Genomic DNA, 17,252 nt, shown 5'->3' with positions numbered 1-17,252 from the left:
AGCAGATTTTAGGATAGATTTGATTCTCCAGCTGTCTCCACAATACACATGAGGTTTACTTTGTTATCTGTAACTTGACCAAACACCTTGTGATTAGTAAAAGAACTACAAATTGCATGCTGGTTGGCTTGATCAGTGGAGTAACTTTATTAAGAGATTGTGAATAACTTTTTTTTCCCTCTGCTTTGTTTTGACTTGTTTTATACTTTTTCTTCGGGCGCCAGAAACTACGTTGTGGTATTTAGATAAATATATGTACTACATGTTGTTTAGTTAAGGTAAGGAAAAGATTGTGATTTTGGTTAAAATGTGCCTTATAAGTCTGAATATTAAAAAAGTAAAACTGACCCAGTGCATGTGAGAGTAGGAATCCTTGAAATGCATCCATGTGAAAGTTATGGAATAAGTGACCAGTGTCACTGCTGCCTCAACGCAGTGCATGAGGCACAGATCACAAAAAATACCATGAGAAAATAAAATAAAATAAAATGAGATCTACATCTACAGACATCAAAACCTGGAAATAAAAGACCAGAACCCTAGTGCATAGGGCTAACAGAGTGTTTTCTTCCTGTTGAAATAATGTTGAAATTCATAGATTTATTGGTATTGCCCCACAGAAGCAAATAGCTGTAAATTTTCATTGTGTTTATCCAGGTAGTTTGAATATGCATGCACCATTTGCACAACATCACCCTCCTGTCTTCATTCCCACTGCAGCAAAAGGTAATTTGTTCAAGCAAGCGTTAATTTACTTGTGTTTTATTATTATTATCTGGTCTACTTGGTTTATTTTCACCAGTGTAAATTGCAGCATCCTTAAAGACAGCCGTGTTGTCACACAGCTGTGATCTATCCTCATACTGTGTGCCAGTGTTGTGTGATCTCCTATCTCACTGGTCGCTGTGTCTTTAGGTCTGCTCACAACATCACTGACTCCCTGAGGAAACATTCATTAGAGCAGACATGTCTGCTAATACAAAAATCTGGTCTTCAGTATGCATATAATCATCGTATTCTGCCTTCTTTATTTGTGTAGGAACCTAAAAGGAGTGCTTGCATTGGTCCTGTTGATTGATCAGGCTTTTTCTAAGTCGTGATTAGATGTATAACTAACTGCCATCTCCCTAATTCTCACCTGATTGTAGTTACACTAGTACAGCATACCCAACTGCACTTTCCACTCTTGTGTTGCACAATAATCGATGAATGCTTTATTAATAACAAGGTGAATTATTAAGTCTACTTATAGGTCTTAATCTTTATCAATTTCAGGATAAGTTTTACTTACATAACCTTCCTGTTGTATCCTGGTCAATTATAAAAAAAAATCTAAAAGCTATGAAACAAAGACCATGATTTAATAAGAGCACAAAATAAATTTAGGCAACACCTACAAATAGATGAAGTTATTTTCTCTGTGGCTGTGCTCCATCACAACACAAATGGCTGGTATCAGTCAGGACATCCCTGGAGAACTGAGGCACTTAGCTAATCTAACTGCATGCAACACTGTCAGGGCTATTTACTTCTTTTATTGTTTCAATTAGGCACACACGGACACAGAGAGTGCCCCTTTTGTTTTCAGTCATTTGAAGCGACTACCTCTATTAATGAAATGGAAATTTAAATGGGAAAGTGAATGAACAAGGGAATTATTACAAGGGGGAAAACGACGCAGAAGCAAGGAGTTTCTTCGCTTCATGATTTAGCACTTTTTTTTAAGTACATTTATAATATCAGTCTTTGACCAAGTAACAAGGCAGACAGAGTGAAATCCCTGTGGTTGTTTTTGTAAAAGCATTTCCCCAACAAGTGCAATTTCACAATCTTGCTTTAAACACAATGTTTCATACAGCATCAAATAAGATTTGAGCTCCAAGAGAATTTCAAATGATGACAGCATAAAAGGAATAAAAATGCTATTGATATATTGTTGCCCGCGGCCTCTAAGCATGCTGCAGTGTCTTTAATCTTAGTGTTATTGATACCAGATTGTTTTTAAAACTGACAAACGAGTTTGGGTCTTTTTGGCCTCCTTCTTTAGTAAAGTCCCTGGGAGGGAATTTGCAAAGTGTAGCATGAGGGGGTGGGGGGGTTAAAGAATCTGTTGATTTTAAACAGTTAGAGGTTTTATTATTCTTTTGTTTATTTATAAAGTCTTTCTAGTTTGATTTTTTTCTTTAGTTGGCTGCACTCTATATATGACACATTAGATCACAGATGTGAAGGAAGGACTGGACTGTCAGCCTCCTGAACAATTTATTCTGCCTCTACCTCACAGTCAGCCCTCACACATAGAGTTCAAACAACCCTTTATTCTGACAATGTATTTCAAAATGAGCGATAGCAGAAAAGTGTATATTTAGAGATTTATGTTCTAGACTCACAGTCATTTCTGTTAATTATTATGTGGTCTGTGCTGCTAAAAATAAAGTGTAAAACATTTTTCTTGTGATCCCAGCCATTTAAAACACACGTGTTGGTTACAGCAACTTTACTGTATTTTTACCTCAAACTAACATGGCATTTCTGACTTATTTTAGGTGTTAGATACTGCCAGATGCACTGTTCTGGCACACACACACTGTAAACTTGCGATTGTACACTGTTGTCAGCAAAAACCTTCAGATCAATGAATGAGAACACTGCCGCCACACTGCAATCACAGATAAAGTTGCCAAAGTCCCACTTTGTTAAAAGATTAGTGACGAGCAGTGTTGGGTAAGTTACTTTAAAATAGTAACTTAGTTACATTACTAGTTACCTCTCTCAAAAGTAACTCAGTTACTTCAAGTTACTCGTTACTTTCAAAGTAACTAGTTACTAGGGAAAGTAACTTTGGTTTTACTCAGAATTCTCTTGTTAATGTGTTTCTTCCATAACTTTGCCAGTCTTCTAGCTTGCTTACTTGCCACAAGTGCACTGTGCCACCTACCAATAGAAAGGATATGATAACGTGCATATTTCCACGAGAGAAATCCCACGCCTGGACCGTCATTGACTGCTGCCATGATTCTAGCCTACGTCACAGAGTCATGTGCGCCTTTTACATCCAACACAAAAACTGCAGTCGTGGTGCTTTCGATTGTACTCAGAACTCAGAAATTCTGCCTTCTGAATAGGAAGATGTAGGTAACACCAGACTGCAGATGAGCTGCATACAGGGCTGGACTGGGAAAGAAAATTGGCCCGGGCATTTTGACTAGAAACTGGCCCACCATTATAGGAAAAATCATAAAGCCTTTGAATGATAATAAACACTGTTGTGACAGTGATGTACACTGTTTTGATGGTATATATGCATCAATCTATCAATCGTTTGTTGTAAGATTCAGATAATTATTTTTTAAAAGCTAGACATTTTAAATGAGAATAAGAAAGAAAAGTATTTCTTTGTGCCCCCCATTCCCTGTTAATGCCCTACATGCCCCCTTGGCCACACTTTGCTAGATCCGCACCTGCACAGTTACCAGCTGTCAGCTACTTAGAAAAGGATCCTGGGGTTATTTGTCTCTCAGAAACAGTTCATAACTTCTCTTCAACTCATTCATGTCACCTAAAAGGTTAACCTGTTTCTCCATCACCTGCTCAGCTCTGATGATTCAGTAAGGACATCTCCTGGTTTCATCTTCATGTTTCCCTCTCACCAGATAACCAAACCATATCATGACCAGCAGCTTTTTTTTTTTTACAGCTGTGGCTCCAGCAAACATCAGCTGATACTAGAAATTAATATAAAATAAATTCTAACAACAGCTGATCAAGCTTAAACGTGCTGCTGTTGTTTAGCGCGACATCCGCTGGTTTCCTCTTTTGGCGCAAAGTGAGCGATAAATAAACAAGAGAGCCGATCAGCTGATCATTGATCAGTTTCATGATTGAAGTAGAAACAGGAGAGGGAGGGGGGAGAATGAGAGAAGAAGAGGCAGCTGTGCAGCAAAGACACAGAATAACTCCAGCTTTGTGCCTTTTTCATTGTAGCTGAATTACGGGACAAACTGTTCCTTTTCACCTCAATAAGAAACGCGTAATATTTTCTCTGAATACCAGACGGGACAGTTGGCAACTCTAATAACTTATGAACAAAATAAGGTTCAACATCATTAACTTCATAGCACCCACCCAGCTGTATAGAAACTCCGTCATGCTAGCTAGCACGCAGTACGGAAAAAGTCAGAATAACGAAAATAAACTCCACCTAAACTTGGTTCATATCTGACCCAGAGAGACTGCAGGTCATAACTTCTTACCTGAAGTTCAGTTCACACTTGGACCGGCGGCCGCCTCGGGTCTCTTTTCCTTCTGCGTCCCTTTTCCTTCATCCACCTGCTGCCTCCACCACTTGCTAATGTTACTGAATCTGTGGAAACTCCGCGATGCCACCACACGAAGTAACGAGTAACGACCCTATCTAAATCCCAGTAACGAGTAACGCGTTCCTGATTTTGGCATAATAACTAGTTACCGTGCTCGTTACCACAATAATAACGTAGTTACTGTAACGCGTTACTTAATAACGCGTTAGTCCCAACACTGGTGACGAGCGATGTAAAAATCCAGAGGCTGGTTTGTCTTATCTATCAAATTAAATGTAAACTGTAACTTATCAGTTGAGGAACCTTGCAAAGAAAGTTACCACATAAAAATGAGAAATATTAAGGAAAACATCTTGTAATATTCTCCTGTATCAGTCTGGGGTTCAAATATTGCATTTTCAAGTCAAAGAGTAACTTTAATGCAATGTTTTAACTGAATTATGTTTTTTTTCTCTTCACCCTTTCACTTGTGTGTCCCTAAATTGCAGCCGTTGTAATTTAAATCTTTGGCATTACTTGTTTCTTTTCATGCACTGATATCCTCTCGAGGGATTGCAGCTCTCATCTCTGCTGTTTTGTTTTGCTGTGCTTTGCACTGGCTCTTATCTTCAGCCTCTGTGATAGCGCTGGTGTGTAAATTTGAACTTTTTTTGTCTCCCGATGCTGTCTTTTTGTTTTCTTTTTTTGTTCAAAGCCCTGATGAAGGAGCAGATTACAATGATGACATAAAGACATCCCAGTTTTTTGTTGTTGTTTTTTTTTTATTGCATGTGTTTAATGCAGACAGGAGTTGTAACGTTGTACGCCATAAAGAAGCTAAGGTTGCCATTATTATTTTTTAAATTACTTTAGACATAAAAAGAACCAAAATCCACTCTAGAATCAGCAGGTAAGGCAGACAAAAGTCAAACTTAAGTCAAACTGAAAGATGGCGCAAAGTGTATTCAGTGTTATGGGAGGTCGTCCAGCAGTGGTCCAGCAAAACTCACGTAATGACAAAGAGATAAAGGGACAATTCTCCTCATTCAGCTAGCCGATACAGGAAGTGACCAGGAAAATTAAACTAAGAAACACAAGAAGAGAACTAAAGAACAATGTGGCAGACCACCACAATTGCAAACTCCTCAGCACAGCCTGAATTAAACTTTACTATCCAGAGATTTTCTTTTCCAGCCCAGCTGGTGCAATAAAAAATATGAACAAATAATTAAATAAAATGCTATTTTTGGAGTGGATATTAAAATTTTAAATATGATGAATGTTCCTACAAAAAATGCCATTGTGTACTATACATTCTAATACCCCTGCCCTTAATTTCAGTTTCCCCAGCACTTTTATTTTCTTCTTTTTGTTTGAGTTTTCAGTTTGTGTTATGGGTAACATCTTCCTTCCTGATGCAGACGCCGTGTTAAATAATAGACCTGTGATTTTTTTTTTTTTAAGTTTTGTTTGCTGTAAATAGGCCACCAAGACTCAGAGGACTTTGTTGTGTAGGCAGGCTTTAAACTTGCATGAGAATTTAACTATGTGACTCTAATGGGGATGAAGTTATAAGCAAACATTTACTAGATCATGCATGCAAAGAATATCATTTAAGCAAATGAAGTGAGAACACAATGCACTTGACAAGATCTATCTAAATCATGGGGATGATAGGAACACAAACGTTATCAATTAGAAAGCTAAAAAACAAAACAGTGCTTAATAGCCAAGGAAAGAAATCAAGTGTAGAGAACTAGAGAGTGAAAGCGAAAAGGGAGCACTGTTCAATAAGGTTTCAGGATAGAGTTCTTATTATCTCAGTTTCATTCCCTTGCAGTGTTATCAGGTAGTGCTGATCTTTGTCTGGCTCAATGTGCATCCAATCCAATTCATGTGAAAAAGAAAGAAGAGATATATATGGAGGGAATCTTTGTGAGCCCCTTTCAGCAGAACTGACAGTATATATGTTAGTTAAATATTAATTGCTCCTGGGATATTTTCAGTCTTCACTTTATTTATTTGTTTTCATCTGAACTGAAATTAAAACACATGAGAAAACATACAGATGGATAGATGCTAACTAACGGTTCAGCTATTACTGTCTGGAGGAAACTGTGAGAGAATATTGGATTAACCTCAGCAAACTCAGAAATCTAACAAATGTAATACTCATGATTTAACTGAACGGTATTAAATGATTCATAAATACACACTCACAGAGCTATGTTGTTATATACACTATGCTTCCATGTTGTTTACAACAAATTTTCACCCTAATATCCTGAACGTGACACCAGAAGATAAGACTCATTAGATCAAGCAATACTTTTGTGTAGTGTAGTGAAGTGTAGTCTCAGTTTCCTGCTTTAAGCTGACAGAAATGGCATTCGCTGTGGTTTTGCCCAGAGAACCACCATGCACTATTTTGTCTTTTTTTCTCTTCTCTGCAAACGCCTAACCACCTGCACTTTTCCACCAGCTAACATTACAGGTAGGGATGGGTATTGATAAGATTTTCACGATTCCGATTCTATTTTCGATTCTGTTTAACGATTCGATTCTTTATCGATTCTCTTATCGATTCTTTTTAAAAAAGGAGAACACTAAGGTCGATTAGCTTAAAACTTTGTTTTATATCTTCTCTTTGAACAAGATAGAAATTTAGGAGTAACATGGTCTTACAAACCCAACAGTGAGCTCTTAAGAGATCCAGCCTACGGCTCTTCAATGGGGTGTCACAGGGTCCTCAGGAAAAAAAATTGTAAATGTAAAATAATAACATAAATATTCTTCTGTAGCAATAACAAAGTATAACATAAATTATTCTGTAACAATTACACAAGAATATCCAGTAATGTCCCTGCCTACAATTAAACACATTCACTTACCGAAAATCGGAGCATCTGCTGTGCAAGCCTTTTACCACAAACTTAGTCACTGCTCGGTGACATTCGTCTATCCTGGCCTGAAAGGAGACGCGACCGGTAGACTGCAGCGAGAACTGCCAGCATCTGAGCCAGACTCTGTCTGTCTCTCTCATCATGGTCACCTAAATGCACAGTAATGGCAGGTTTTGTAATAAGGCAGATCGCGCTAACATAATATGCACTGTTAGTTGATTATATACCTGCCGCATTAACGGGAGAGGACGTGCTGGGTTGAGATTCACGAATCCGGAGCGGAATTAAAAACATGACATTCATTTAAGGTCATCGCGTGTTTTGTGAGCTTTTGCATATTCGTAGTGTTTCCTCCCTTAAATGAAGTATTGCAAGTTGCCCTGTTGTCATCCGTTCTCGTAAAGTATAATCAAATTTTTGAGCATTTGAGCCACCATGTTTCCTGTCAGGTAAGCAACGCTCCGCAACGTGGTGACGTCATTCGGGGCGACTGGAATCGATAAGGGAATCATTTGCAAAAAATGGCAAACAATTCCAAGGAATTGAAACAGTGGGAACCGGTTCTCAACAAGAACCAGGTTTCGATACCCATCCCTAATTACAGGAGTGGTACCAACTCATAACATACAATTTTTTGGCTTGTAATATTAGAAGCGCTTAGTAGAAAGACTATTTAAAGAAAGTGGAAATAGCCACCTTGGTGTCACCTGTCTTGAGCTTCAGGTTTGGCATTTTACCATCACAAACTTGTTTTTGTTTTTTTTTTACATAGAAAATACTATACTTGGATAAGATGCTAGAGAGGCACAAGAAGTGGATCTGACAGAGAATGTAAGAACTCTAATCATGCCTAACGTTATCAGTCCTGCTCTAGTGAATGTTTTACTTTGTGATCATCCATCCAACCATTTATTTTCTTCCACTTATCCATTTGTGGGTCACAGGGGACACTTGAGCGTGTGGCAGCTGTCATAGACGTGGATGCGCTACACCCTGGACAGATCACCAGACTAACAACAGGGCTAACACATAGTGACAGATTGCCACTCGTGCTACTTTTATGCCTAGTAAAAATTTAGATCCCCAATTAACCTAACAACATGCATGTCTTTGAAATATGAAGCTGGATTACCTCGAGGGTAAGCCTGAGGAGAACATGCAAATTCCACACAGAAAGGCTCCAAGCCAGACGGCCATAGCAAGAAACAAGTCCATTTTATACAGTCTATCTTTCGGGAGCGCTCTGAAGTTGCAGTTCTGAAAAACAAATGCAGACAGAAAGCTGACTATAATCAAAGTCAGTATATTATTCTTGTGTTTTAGAGTAATACCATTGTTTGTCACTTATGAATACCAAGCAGGGGACACTGATGTGAGAGCAGATTAGTTCAGTGAGAAAAATACGCACAAGCCCAGAGCATAATCATCCAAACCAAGCCAGTGTAATTTGTTCACTAATGGCTGAGGGTATACTATTCAGTGACCTAAATCCTGACTGACAAATAGTTTATATAACCATATAACTGTTATTCATTTTATCAGAACAAACATTGTATAAGTTAGATAGCTTGAAATGCTTTGCTTACAGATAATGTTTAAATCAAGCTGTTAGTGAATAACTTCAGTTTGTTCATTGATCTTTACTGCAATTTAAATGTGTAAGTAGAGGGTTTATGGTTGTGTATGTATCAACGAGTTCTACTCACTCTCCTGAGATATACAGCACAGTTTAAGCATGCATGTACACATGTCTTTATGCGCCTTTGCCTTTAAAGTATGCAAAAGCTGTGCTCTTCATGCATTAGTGGGCTTGTTCTCGTTATATCTACTAATCTTGAATACACATCGCTCCGCATTCTGGGTGTTTACTTGTGTGTTGGGTTTGACTGCAGTGTAACTAGAGCAATAGGTTTTTTGCAGATCAAAGGAAACAAGGAGAGACGTGCAACATAATCTTCAGCTTCTCGACCCCCCTTCTCTCTGTTTTCTTTTCAAGTTTGATGTGTTGTGACTTTTTACTTTCAAAGCTACGAGTGAATTTGCATATTTTTATTTCTGTAATTGGAAACACTTGGTTGTAAAGTTTCCCTGCCACCTACTTAAATCTTTGAAGGTTACATTTCATAACTAATTCAATAAAAAAGGACTACTCATTAAAAAAAGGTGGAAAAAACAACATCCGTTGGTCTTATTTTAAACTTAGAGCCTCTTGCTGAAAATACTTGTCTCTGATGATTTTTTTCTTTTTTCTTTGACTCATAAAAGGAAATGAAAAAGAGTGACGGGTGTGACGTCAAATGTATGAAGTGTCCATTTCTATTCTCTCTTCCCCGTATTACATCACAGTGACTTTAGCTTTATCATCAATGCCAGCACTGGCCATTAGTTTAATAATCTAACCTGTGCACAGTGTCCTCTTGCAACATTCATATAAGGCAGGCTCAATCTGTGCTTTTATGTTGTTTTTGCCTAGTTTTGACACTACCATCCAAATATTGCAGCAGAAATTGAGAGTCATCAGAGCAGGCAATGTCTCTCCAATCTAATATTGTCCCATTCTGATGAGCCCGTGTGAATTCTAGCCTCGGTTTCCTGTTATTAGCTGCCTGAAGTGGCACCCGGAGAGGGCGTCTGCTCCTGCAGCCCATCTGCTTCAAAGTTCAAAGTGTTGTGCTTTCAGAAATGCTCTTCTGTGTACCTCTGTTGTAAAGAGTGGTTATTTGAGTTACTGTTGCCTTCCATTTAGCTTAAAGCAGTCTGGCCATGCTTCTCTGACCTCTGATATCAACAAGGCATTTTTACCCACTGCCATTCACTATATATTTTCTATTATTCTCTGAAAACCCCAGTAAATCAGCAGCTACTCCTTCTGGCACCAACAATTATGCCATGTTCAAAGTCACTTAAATCACCTTTCTTCCCCATTATGTTGCTCAGTTTGAACCTCAGCAGGCCATCTTGGCCATGCTTACATACCTAAATGCATTGACTTGCTGTCATGTGATTGGCTGTTCAGATATTTGTGTTATTAGGCAGTTGAAAAGCTACAATATCACATTAATTTCATAAGAGTTTGTTATGAGCTCTGGAGACTCTCGTTTGATTTGTAGAAGGATTTTCCCGTCTACAAATATCTACAAAGCCCATCATCCTTTCTCTCCTCTACCTCCTGTCTTTGTACATCTGAACATGTCCCTCCACCTCTCTCTCTCTCTCTCTCTCCCTTTCCCTCATCCTCTCATCTGTCCAGCTACCATTTGCCAGGCTGGTCTGTTTTTTCTGCAGCTGACAGATATAGTATATGGAAATATAGTTTATAATAGAAAGAAGCTTCAGGTGGATTGATTTGACCTCCTTGGAGCTGAGTAGCATCAGTGTTTTTCATGTGGTATGTATAAGAAATACTTTTCTCACATTATTACATTGCAGTGATGTGTCCTCAGACTATAAGGAGAATAAGGGCTATAAGAGAAATAGGTTAGACTACTCTTTTTTTTGAAGAATAACTGTGAATGCAACTAATGTTCGATGTTAACTGCGTTATTAAAGTGGTATTTCATTTAGCTGATGAGGCTTCAAATTCAGCCCAAAACGTAAACATATTTAATTTTTGTCAGGGTCCGTGGGTCTTGGAAAAATTTTATTCTTTTGTTTGTAAAGATCATTTGTTTTCTTTCTTTTTTTCCCTTTAATGTATGTTTTTCTGGTTGGTTTCTTTATATTTGCTAGTTTCATATTCTCACATAGTTCTGTCCATGGTTATAGTTTGGTTTATATTTAACTCCTTGAGTTCCTGTGCAATCCTGCTTCATGTCATCCTGCATGGTTATGTGTTTGCTTCCTCTGGGTTCCCAGCATTTTCAGCCTTAGGCATGTTTCAGTTTTCCAGTATTTCTGTGAATGGCAGCATTAAAGCTGATATTTTCAGTTATACCTGTTTCCTGAGTCCTGCATTTGGGTCCACAAACCTGCCTGCCACACAGCCGACACCTGACTGCTTGCAATCTTGTAGCACTGAAAGAGAGCTGGAGAAGCTGGGTCTAGCTTCTTGATTAATTGGCACTTTTTCATCATTCATATACAGTTCACGATTTACCATCCAGCACTTTTAATTTAAAGTAACTTATCAAGTAGGAAAAATATGGTTAAACTTTGCCTCAGGGACATGACGCAGATTGAGAAACCTAAAAGTAAAATCTTAAGCATAAATGGCCATTTTCACTGTAATTGGAGGCTCTTTTTTGCATTTTTAGTGGGTATTTCTTAGTATATTCTGACTTTTATCAGGAATTCATAGACTTTTAAACCACCATGGGTTATGAACCTATCATATGAGATGTCTTAAACTTCAACTTTTCCATATTCCATGAAATGAGGCTGAACTGTTTTAAAATTACGAGGTAAAGATCAAAGCAAAAGTTGAACTCTGATACACCCGGCTCTCACTGCTTGAGGCAACAAAAGGAAAACCCTCCTATTCATTAATTTTCTGACATGTATCCATATCCGCAGCAAATTAGACAGCCACACTCATTCTTAATTATTAAGGCCCCTCATTTGTCGATCTGCTGATGACATCACAAGCTCTTTGTTGTTGCGGTGATATGTGATCCAGATAATATCGATGTGGAGACACTCGATACTCTTGTTTTGTGATTGAGGGTCTGGAGAATTGTTTGGTGGTGATCAGGGGGAGCAACAGGAATTGAATGTCCAGCCAGTTTCAAAGATGTCTGTGAGGTATGGTCAACTTTATGGTGTTGAATTGCATTTTGAGGGTGCACACAAGCCAGCAGTGGAGTTTTTGCTGGAGTTAAGTTCAGGTTTTAATGTTAACCCAACTCTCCTTATGTTACAACTCAAAGTGACAAGTTTGAAGTTCAGGATGGATCGGCAGTGAATCAGACACTTCATTACCATGATATCACTTCCGTCTTATCGCTTCTCTTTTTCATTGTTTTGTTCACCTTCACTAGAGCAGGGAAGGGAGTTTTCTCAGCCATGAAGCTCGGAAAGATCAAGAGCTCTAGAGATGACCACAAGAAAGGTAAAACACTCCACAAAACAAGACCTGTTTAAGTTACTGAAATTAGAAACTGAAGATTATTTTCTGATCTGAAATTACTTATTATTTATAATTATTTAACAATAGAAACCTTTGATAGTTGTCTATAGGCTTAAAATTGGTGTAAGCAGTATGTAATTGAAAATAATGGAGATCTAAAGTACCCATCAAGTTTTATTTGGTAATTGTGTGGTTTTTTTGCTTTGTTTTTTTTTTTTTTTTTTTCAATTATTCTTGCAGATGAGCCAGCCGTCCTGGACATGGAGGACTTGGACAAGAAAGCAATGCGTCTTGCTGGTATGCTGGAACCAGACACCATCTCTTTGGCCTCTGTCACGGCTGTCACCACAGACGTCTCCAATAAAAGGTCTTATACAGTAACGCATGCACACATCACAAGGCACAGCATTAAAATACAAGCAGACCTAGAGGCAGATTTCACAACCTGAAAGTTACAGTATCTCATAAAACTAGGTTATCTGTGTGGTGTAATGTAGTGTGGAATCCTGAAACAAGCAGAAACTGCTGGAATCTGTTCTTTCAAAGGCACACCCACAAGCTACTAAAAGCTATTAAAAATGCTTGAATTTAAACTTTTATGAAGGCAGGCTTGTGTAAAATGAAGAAGTTCAGTCTGTATTTTCAGAGAGAGCTACCTAGATCTACCAAAACGTCTTCAGCTGATGTAATGTTAATCTGTTTTGCAGTCTGATTAGAAAAGAAAATATATGGAGGTCTGAAACCGCTAATGTACAGGCAGTGGGGAACTCCAGGCCTCAAGGGCCGGTGTCCTAAAGGCTTTAAAAATACCACCCTGGGACAACACACATGAATCAAATGATTAGCTCATTGCCAGCCCTCTGGAGAACTTCAAGACATGTTGAGGAGGTAATTTAACCATTTAAATCAGCTGTGTTAGATCAAGGATACATCCAAAATCTGCAGGACACCAGCCTGGAGTTGCCCACCCCTGCTCTAGAGAAAACAGTGGTTGGAGACTGCAGTTCGACCAAAATTATTGCAGCCTTGCTGTCTTTGAAATTGTTGCTACAAAAATCGATCTACAGTCATCTGGCATTTTTAAGTTAACTTTAGTGCATCAAGATGGCAAAAAACAGGAATAAGACAGAGTTAGTCTGCTATCAGTTTGTGATTAAATGCTGCCATGTTAGCACTTGTATGAAATCTATTTGTGATAATACAGTGATTAACTGTGATAAATCAGTCAAAATCATGCACAGAAATTCCAATTACAAGCCACAACCTCAGTAATATGAAACAGAAATTCAGATATTTCTCCACAAAAAGTGATATTGGTACTGCAGGACAGTGACTGCAAAATGGCATAGCAACATGAACCTTACTTATGCAAGAATATAACCATGTTACAACCAGTTGGCTGCCAATTAGCAACTAGCTGAGTCAAGTCCTTTGTTGCAAAGAGATGAATCACAAACAAGTTGCACTTATCAGCACACAATGACGCAGAGTGTTGGCAATATGCCTGTATTTATAAATTAGGTGGCAATTGTTTGCAAACCCAACGCCATATGTCTGAAAGTGACTGCAACTGTTTGGAGACAGGTTGCCTCCCCCCTTGGCAACCACTTTGAAGGTGTCGCCAAACAGTTGAAGGTTTTGTTTTCCTCAACTTCTCGGTGGCCATTTAATTGCCACAACTGTATGCAATTGGTTGTGGAATGCAAAAAAATTGAATGCAACCACCAGTTTTTCCTTTTTTTTTCTTTTTTTCTTTTTTTGCTGTGACTGAGCAATTTGCAGTTAAATAAGCTAAAGTTAGTTGCACAGTTTTAAATATACATACACAAACATACTATGTTTAAGATTCAAACTTCAAATTAAATTTGTTTCATGCTTTTTCACTGTCAGTTTGTTGAAGAAAAATCATGATTATGTTGATTTCTTCAGGTCAAAGCCAGACATCAAAATGGAACCAAGCTCCGGACGACCAGTGGATTATCAGGTGAGTTTTTGCATGTAGATGTGGGGTTGAAAGCCGGTCTTTGTAACCAACTCTATCGACTTGATTTCCTGCATGTTTGGCCTCAAGTTTGTTTTGTTTTGTCTTTTTTTGATTAAGCGTACTTTCTTTTTCTCAGGCTGGTTAAACTCAAAGCAACTCCTACATTTGTGTGCATCAGATCTAAATGGGATCTGGGGGTCATTAAATTACCCGTATATAAAGAGGAAGGAGATGGCTTACCTAACAGCTACCTTAACTTTTCTTCAAAGTTTAAAAGACCTTGGAGCAACTGTGGGCTACAAGGCAGCTAATTAACACGTCCACTCTCATTTCCTCCTTTTAATATCAGGTCATCTCACTGCAGGCAGTTAGCTTTTAGCACAAAAGGTGAAAGCAGACCAGCCTAGCTGGCTGCTTTCTATCTTTAAAAAGGCTGTAGACAAAATAACACGTTGTATCTCATTTGTTGCAAAATTTAAAAATTATAGTTTACTGTCATACACAGGGATTGTGCCCAGTTGCATGTGCACTATTAATATGTCCACTGATATTGTAGATGTACTGATATGTATATTTGTGTACTTTACCGTCACAACTGTTTGCCTACTGGGACTAACAGTTCTGAATTTATTCATCATTACATCAACAAACACCTAAACAGAACAGTGTAACTACGCCGCAATGATAGCACATGGCCCATTTTCATGACCTATTTAAATGTAAAAAACAGAATACTTTTGTACACCAGCTTGTAGTCCTCGTGCAATCGTGAGCAGCAGACTGTCTCTCCCTTTTTTTTTGTTTCGCTTGGTTTCTCTTCATCAAGCAAAGAATAATTAAACCAGAGGGATACTTGAATGTGGAAACCTTCAGCTGGGATCTAGTCTGTCCATAAGCAACTACATTACCTCAGCCTGGGGAAATGTTTGAGTAAAAACAGTCTAAACTACTGCGCTCTGACAAAAGCCCTCACAGCTTTTCATCATTAGTTTCTGAAAGATGGGTCTGGATTGTTTTTTTATGAATTGTTCTCATGATAATTACTGAATGGTTGAATTATTTATAATGAGACCGTTGCTGTTTTTTGACTCACTATTGGAAGAAGAGCAGCTTGTTTAAAGTTTCAGAGTCAGATCTGATGCATTAATGTCTCTCATCAGATCAGCATCACGGTGATCGAGGCCAGACAGCTAATAGGCCTTAACATGGACCCTGTGGTGTGTGTGGAGATTGGAGATGACAAGAAGTACACATCTATGAAGGAGTCCACCAACTGTCCATACTACAACGAGGTGAGACAATTTAAGCTTTTAAAATGTAATTTGCGAGCTTTGTCCTTAAAGTAACAAATCTGTGCATGTTTATCGTCTGACTTCTATCAGCTCTGTGGACCACTTTTGTGTCTTTCAGTTCACTGTTTTGGTTTTCAGGCAACAATTCTAATTTTCCAGTGCAAAAAAAACAACAACAATTGGACATGTGGGTAAAGCTAGGCAAAGCTAGTGAGAACAGTTGTTTCTCAAAATGAAGTCATCAGTCAGCTACAACCCTGAACTTCATTAATATGCAAAGAACAGTAGAGGATAGGAGTAGTGTAATGCTGCAATGATTTATTGACTAGTGTACAATGCGCTAAATTGGAGAGTGTTAGTAGCAATTGTAAGGTGGTAAGGACTGTGCAGAGCTCAGCCTCTTAGTTGTGCCCTGCAGGGGGTGAAAGTGACAGTCTGTTATCGATTGTCTGAGGATCCCCTATCAAGAGACAAACTGTAAAGCAGAGTAACCATGATCAATAGTGCTTTAAGCGTTCTGTCTTTGTGTCAAAACCGCTTCAGTCCCAGCTTGTTCTGCATCTGTGCTATTTCAGGTAGCGGTACATTTCTCTGCAGTAAGATTCCTAAATTGGTTGTAGAGGGAAAATTAGTTGCATATCCATGAAACAAATCTCCTGTCAAACCACTCGTTGCTCTGTTAGATTGAGATCTGGTGAACGTGGAGGCCATTTGAGTGCAATGAACTCACTTTCTGTTCAAGAAGTTAGTTCAGGTGATTTGAGAGACAAGAGAATAAGAATGAAAAAGACTGCAAACTGTGGGTGATGTAAGCCTATGTTGCTTTGTTAGGAGAGGCAACCACTGTATTTTAATCCACCCATGCATGCCTGCAGCAGAGTCAGTGGGCTACAGTCCAGCACAGCATAATTGTCTTTACAGGGAGAGAATAACTGCCCCACATTAGTGTGGGCAAACAAACACTAACTGCAGATGTAAAATCACACATGCTAGAACAAGAAATAAATCTCACAAATAGTCATTGGTGTGTATGTGCTGATTACTAGTTAATTATCCATCCTGAAATAAAACAGCAGCAGAAAGCAGCAGATCTCCCACCAAAGTGGCCTGATAATGAGAGGATCTTCTCTCTTTCCCACACTTCCTTAGTTAATTTCTGAACTGATGTTTTCTTGACTTCAAAGTTATCTAGAAACAACTGCCTGACACATTTTACTCCAAGACCAAATCTGAAAGAATGATGTGTTTTCCTACAATCATTACTAGAAAAACGAGGGCATGAGTAACTGCGTGTTAATGAGAAAGCTTTTTTTTATTCTGCAGTATTTTGTCTTTGATTTCCACGTCCCTCCTCACGTCATGTTTGACAAGATCATCAAGCTTTCAGTAAGTAATTTATACCACAATGTGTCCACACTTGAGTGCGTCTGAATAGACTGTTACCATACCCTCTTTCTTACAGGTTATGGTATATGAGCTGTAAATATTACATTGTTAGTTCACAAGAGAAAATGTAATAGCCCCATTGGACAGAAGGTTGTATAAGCCAAGGCTGAAACTGTTCATGCTTTATAAGGTGTAAAATATGTAAAACTATGCACCCCCAGCCCCCTTAGTAGGAAATCACGTTAACAGACATCAGTTTCTTTATAGATTATTATAGATTATTATAGTCTCATAGCTTATTGCCTTATATACAATATTATTTTT

General features: G+C 38.4%; 1 protein-coding gene across 6 annotated transcripts in view; it reads left to right on the top strand.

The window, feature by feature from the left end:
• The window catches only part of otofa (otoferlin a), an 88,382-nt gene that overhangs the window by 45,299 nt on the left and 25,831 nt on the right, over positions 1-17,252 (top strand). For all 6 annotated transcript variants that reach the window (XM_026194454.1, XM_026194455.1, XM_026194452.1 and 3 more), the window contains exons 6-10: positions 12,178-12,248; positions 12,507-12,633; positions 14,196-14,250; positions 15,411-15,542; positions 16,866-16,928. In XM_026194454.1, coding sequence (XP_026050239.1) covers positions 12,178-12,248; positions 12,507-12,633; positions 14,196-14,250; positions 15,411-15,542; positions 16,866-16,928 — 448 coding nt within the window. The remainder of the gene's footprint in view (positions 1-12,177; positions 12,249-12,506; positions 12,634-14,195; positions 14,251-15,410; positions 15,543-16,865; positions 16,929-17,252) is intronic.

Source organism: Astatotilapia calliptera, chromosome 15 (genome assembly GCF_900246225.1).
Source record: "Astatotilapia calliptera chromosome 15, fAstCal1.2, whole genome shotgun sequence".
Classification (NCBI taxonomy): Eukaryota; Metazoa; Chordata; class Actinopteri; order Cichliformes; family Cichlidae; genus Astatotilapia; species Astatotilapia calliptera.
This window is presented reverse-complemented; position numbering and strand designations above follow the sequence as displayed.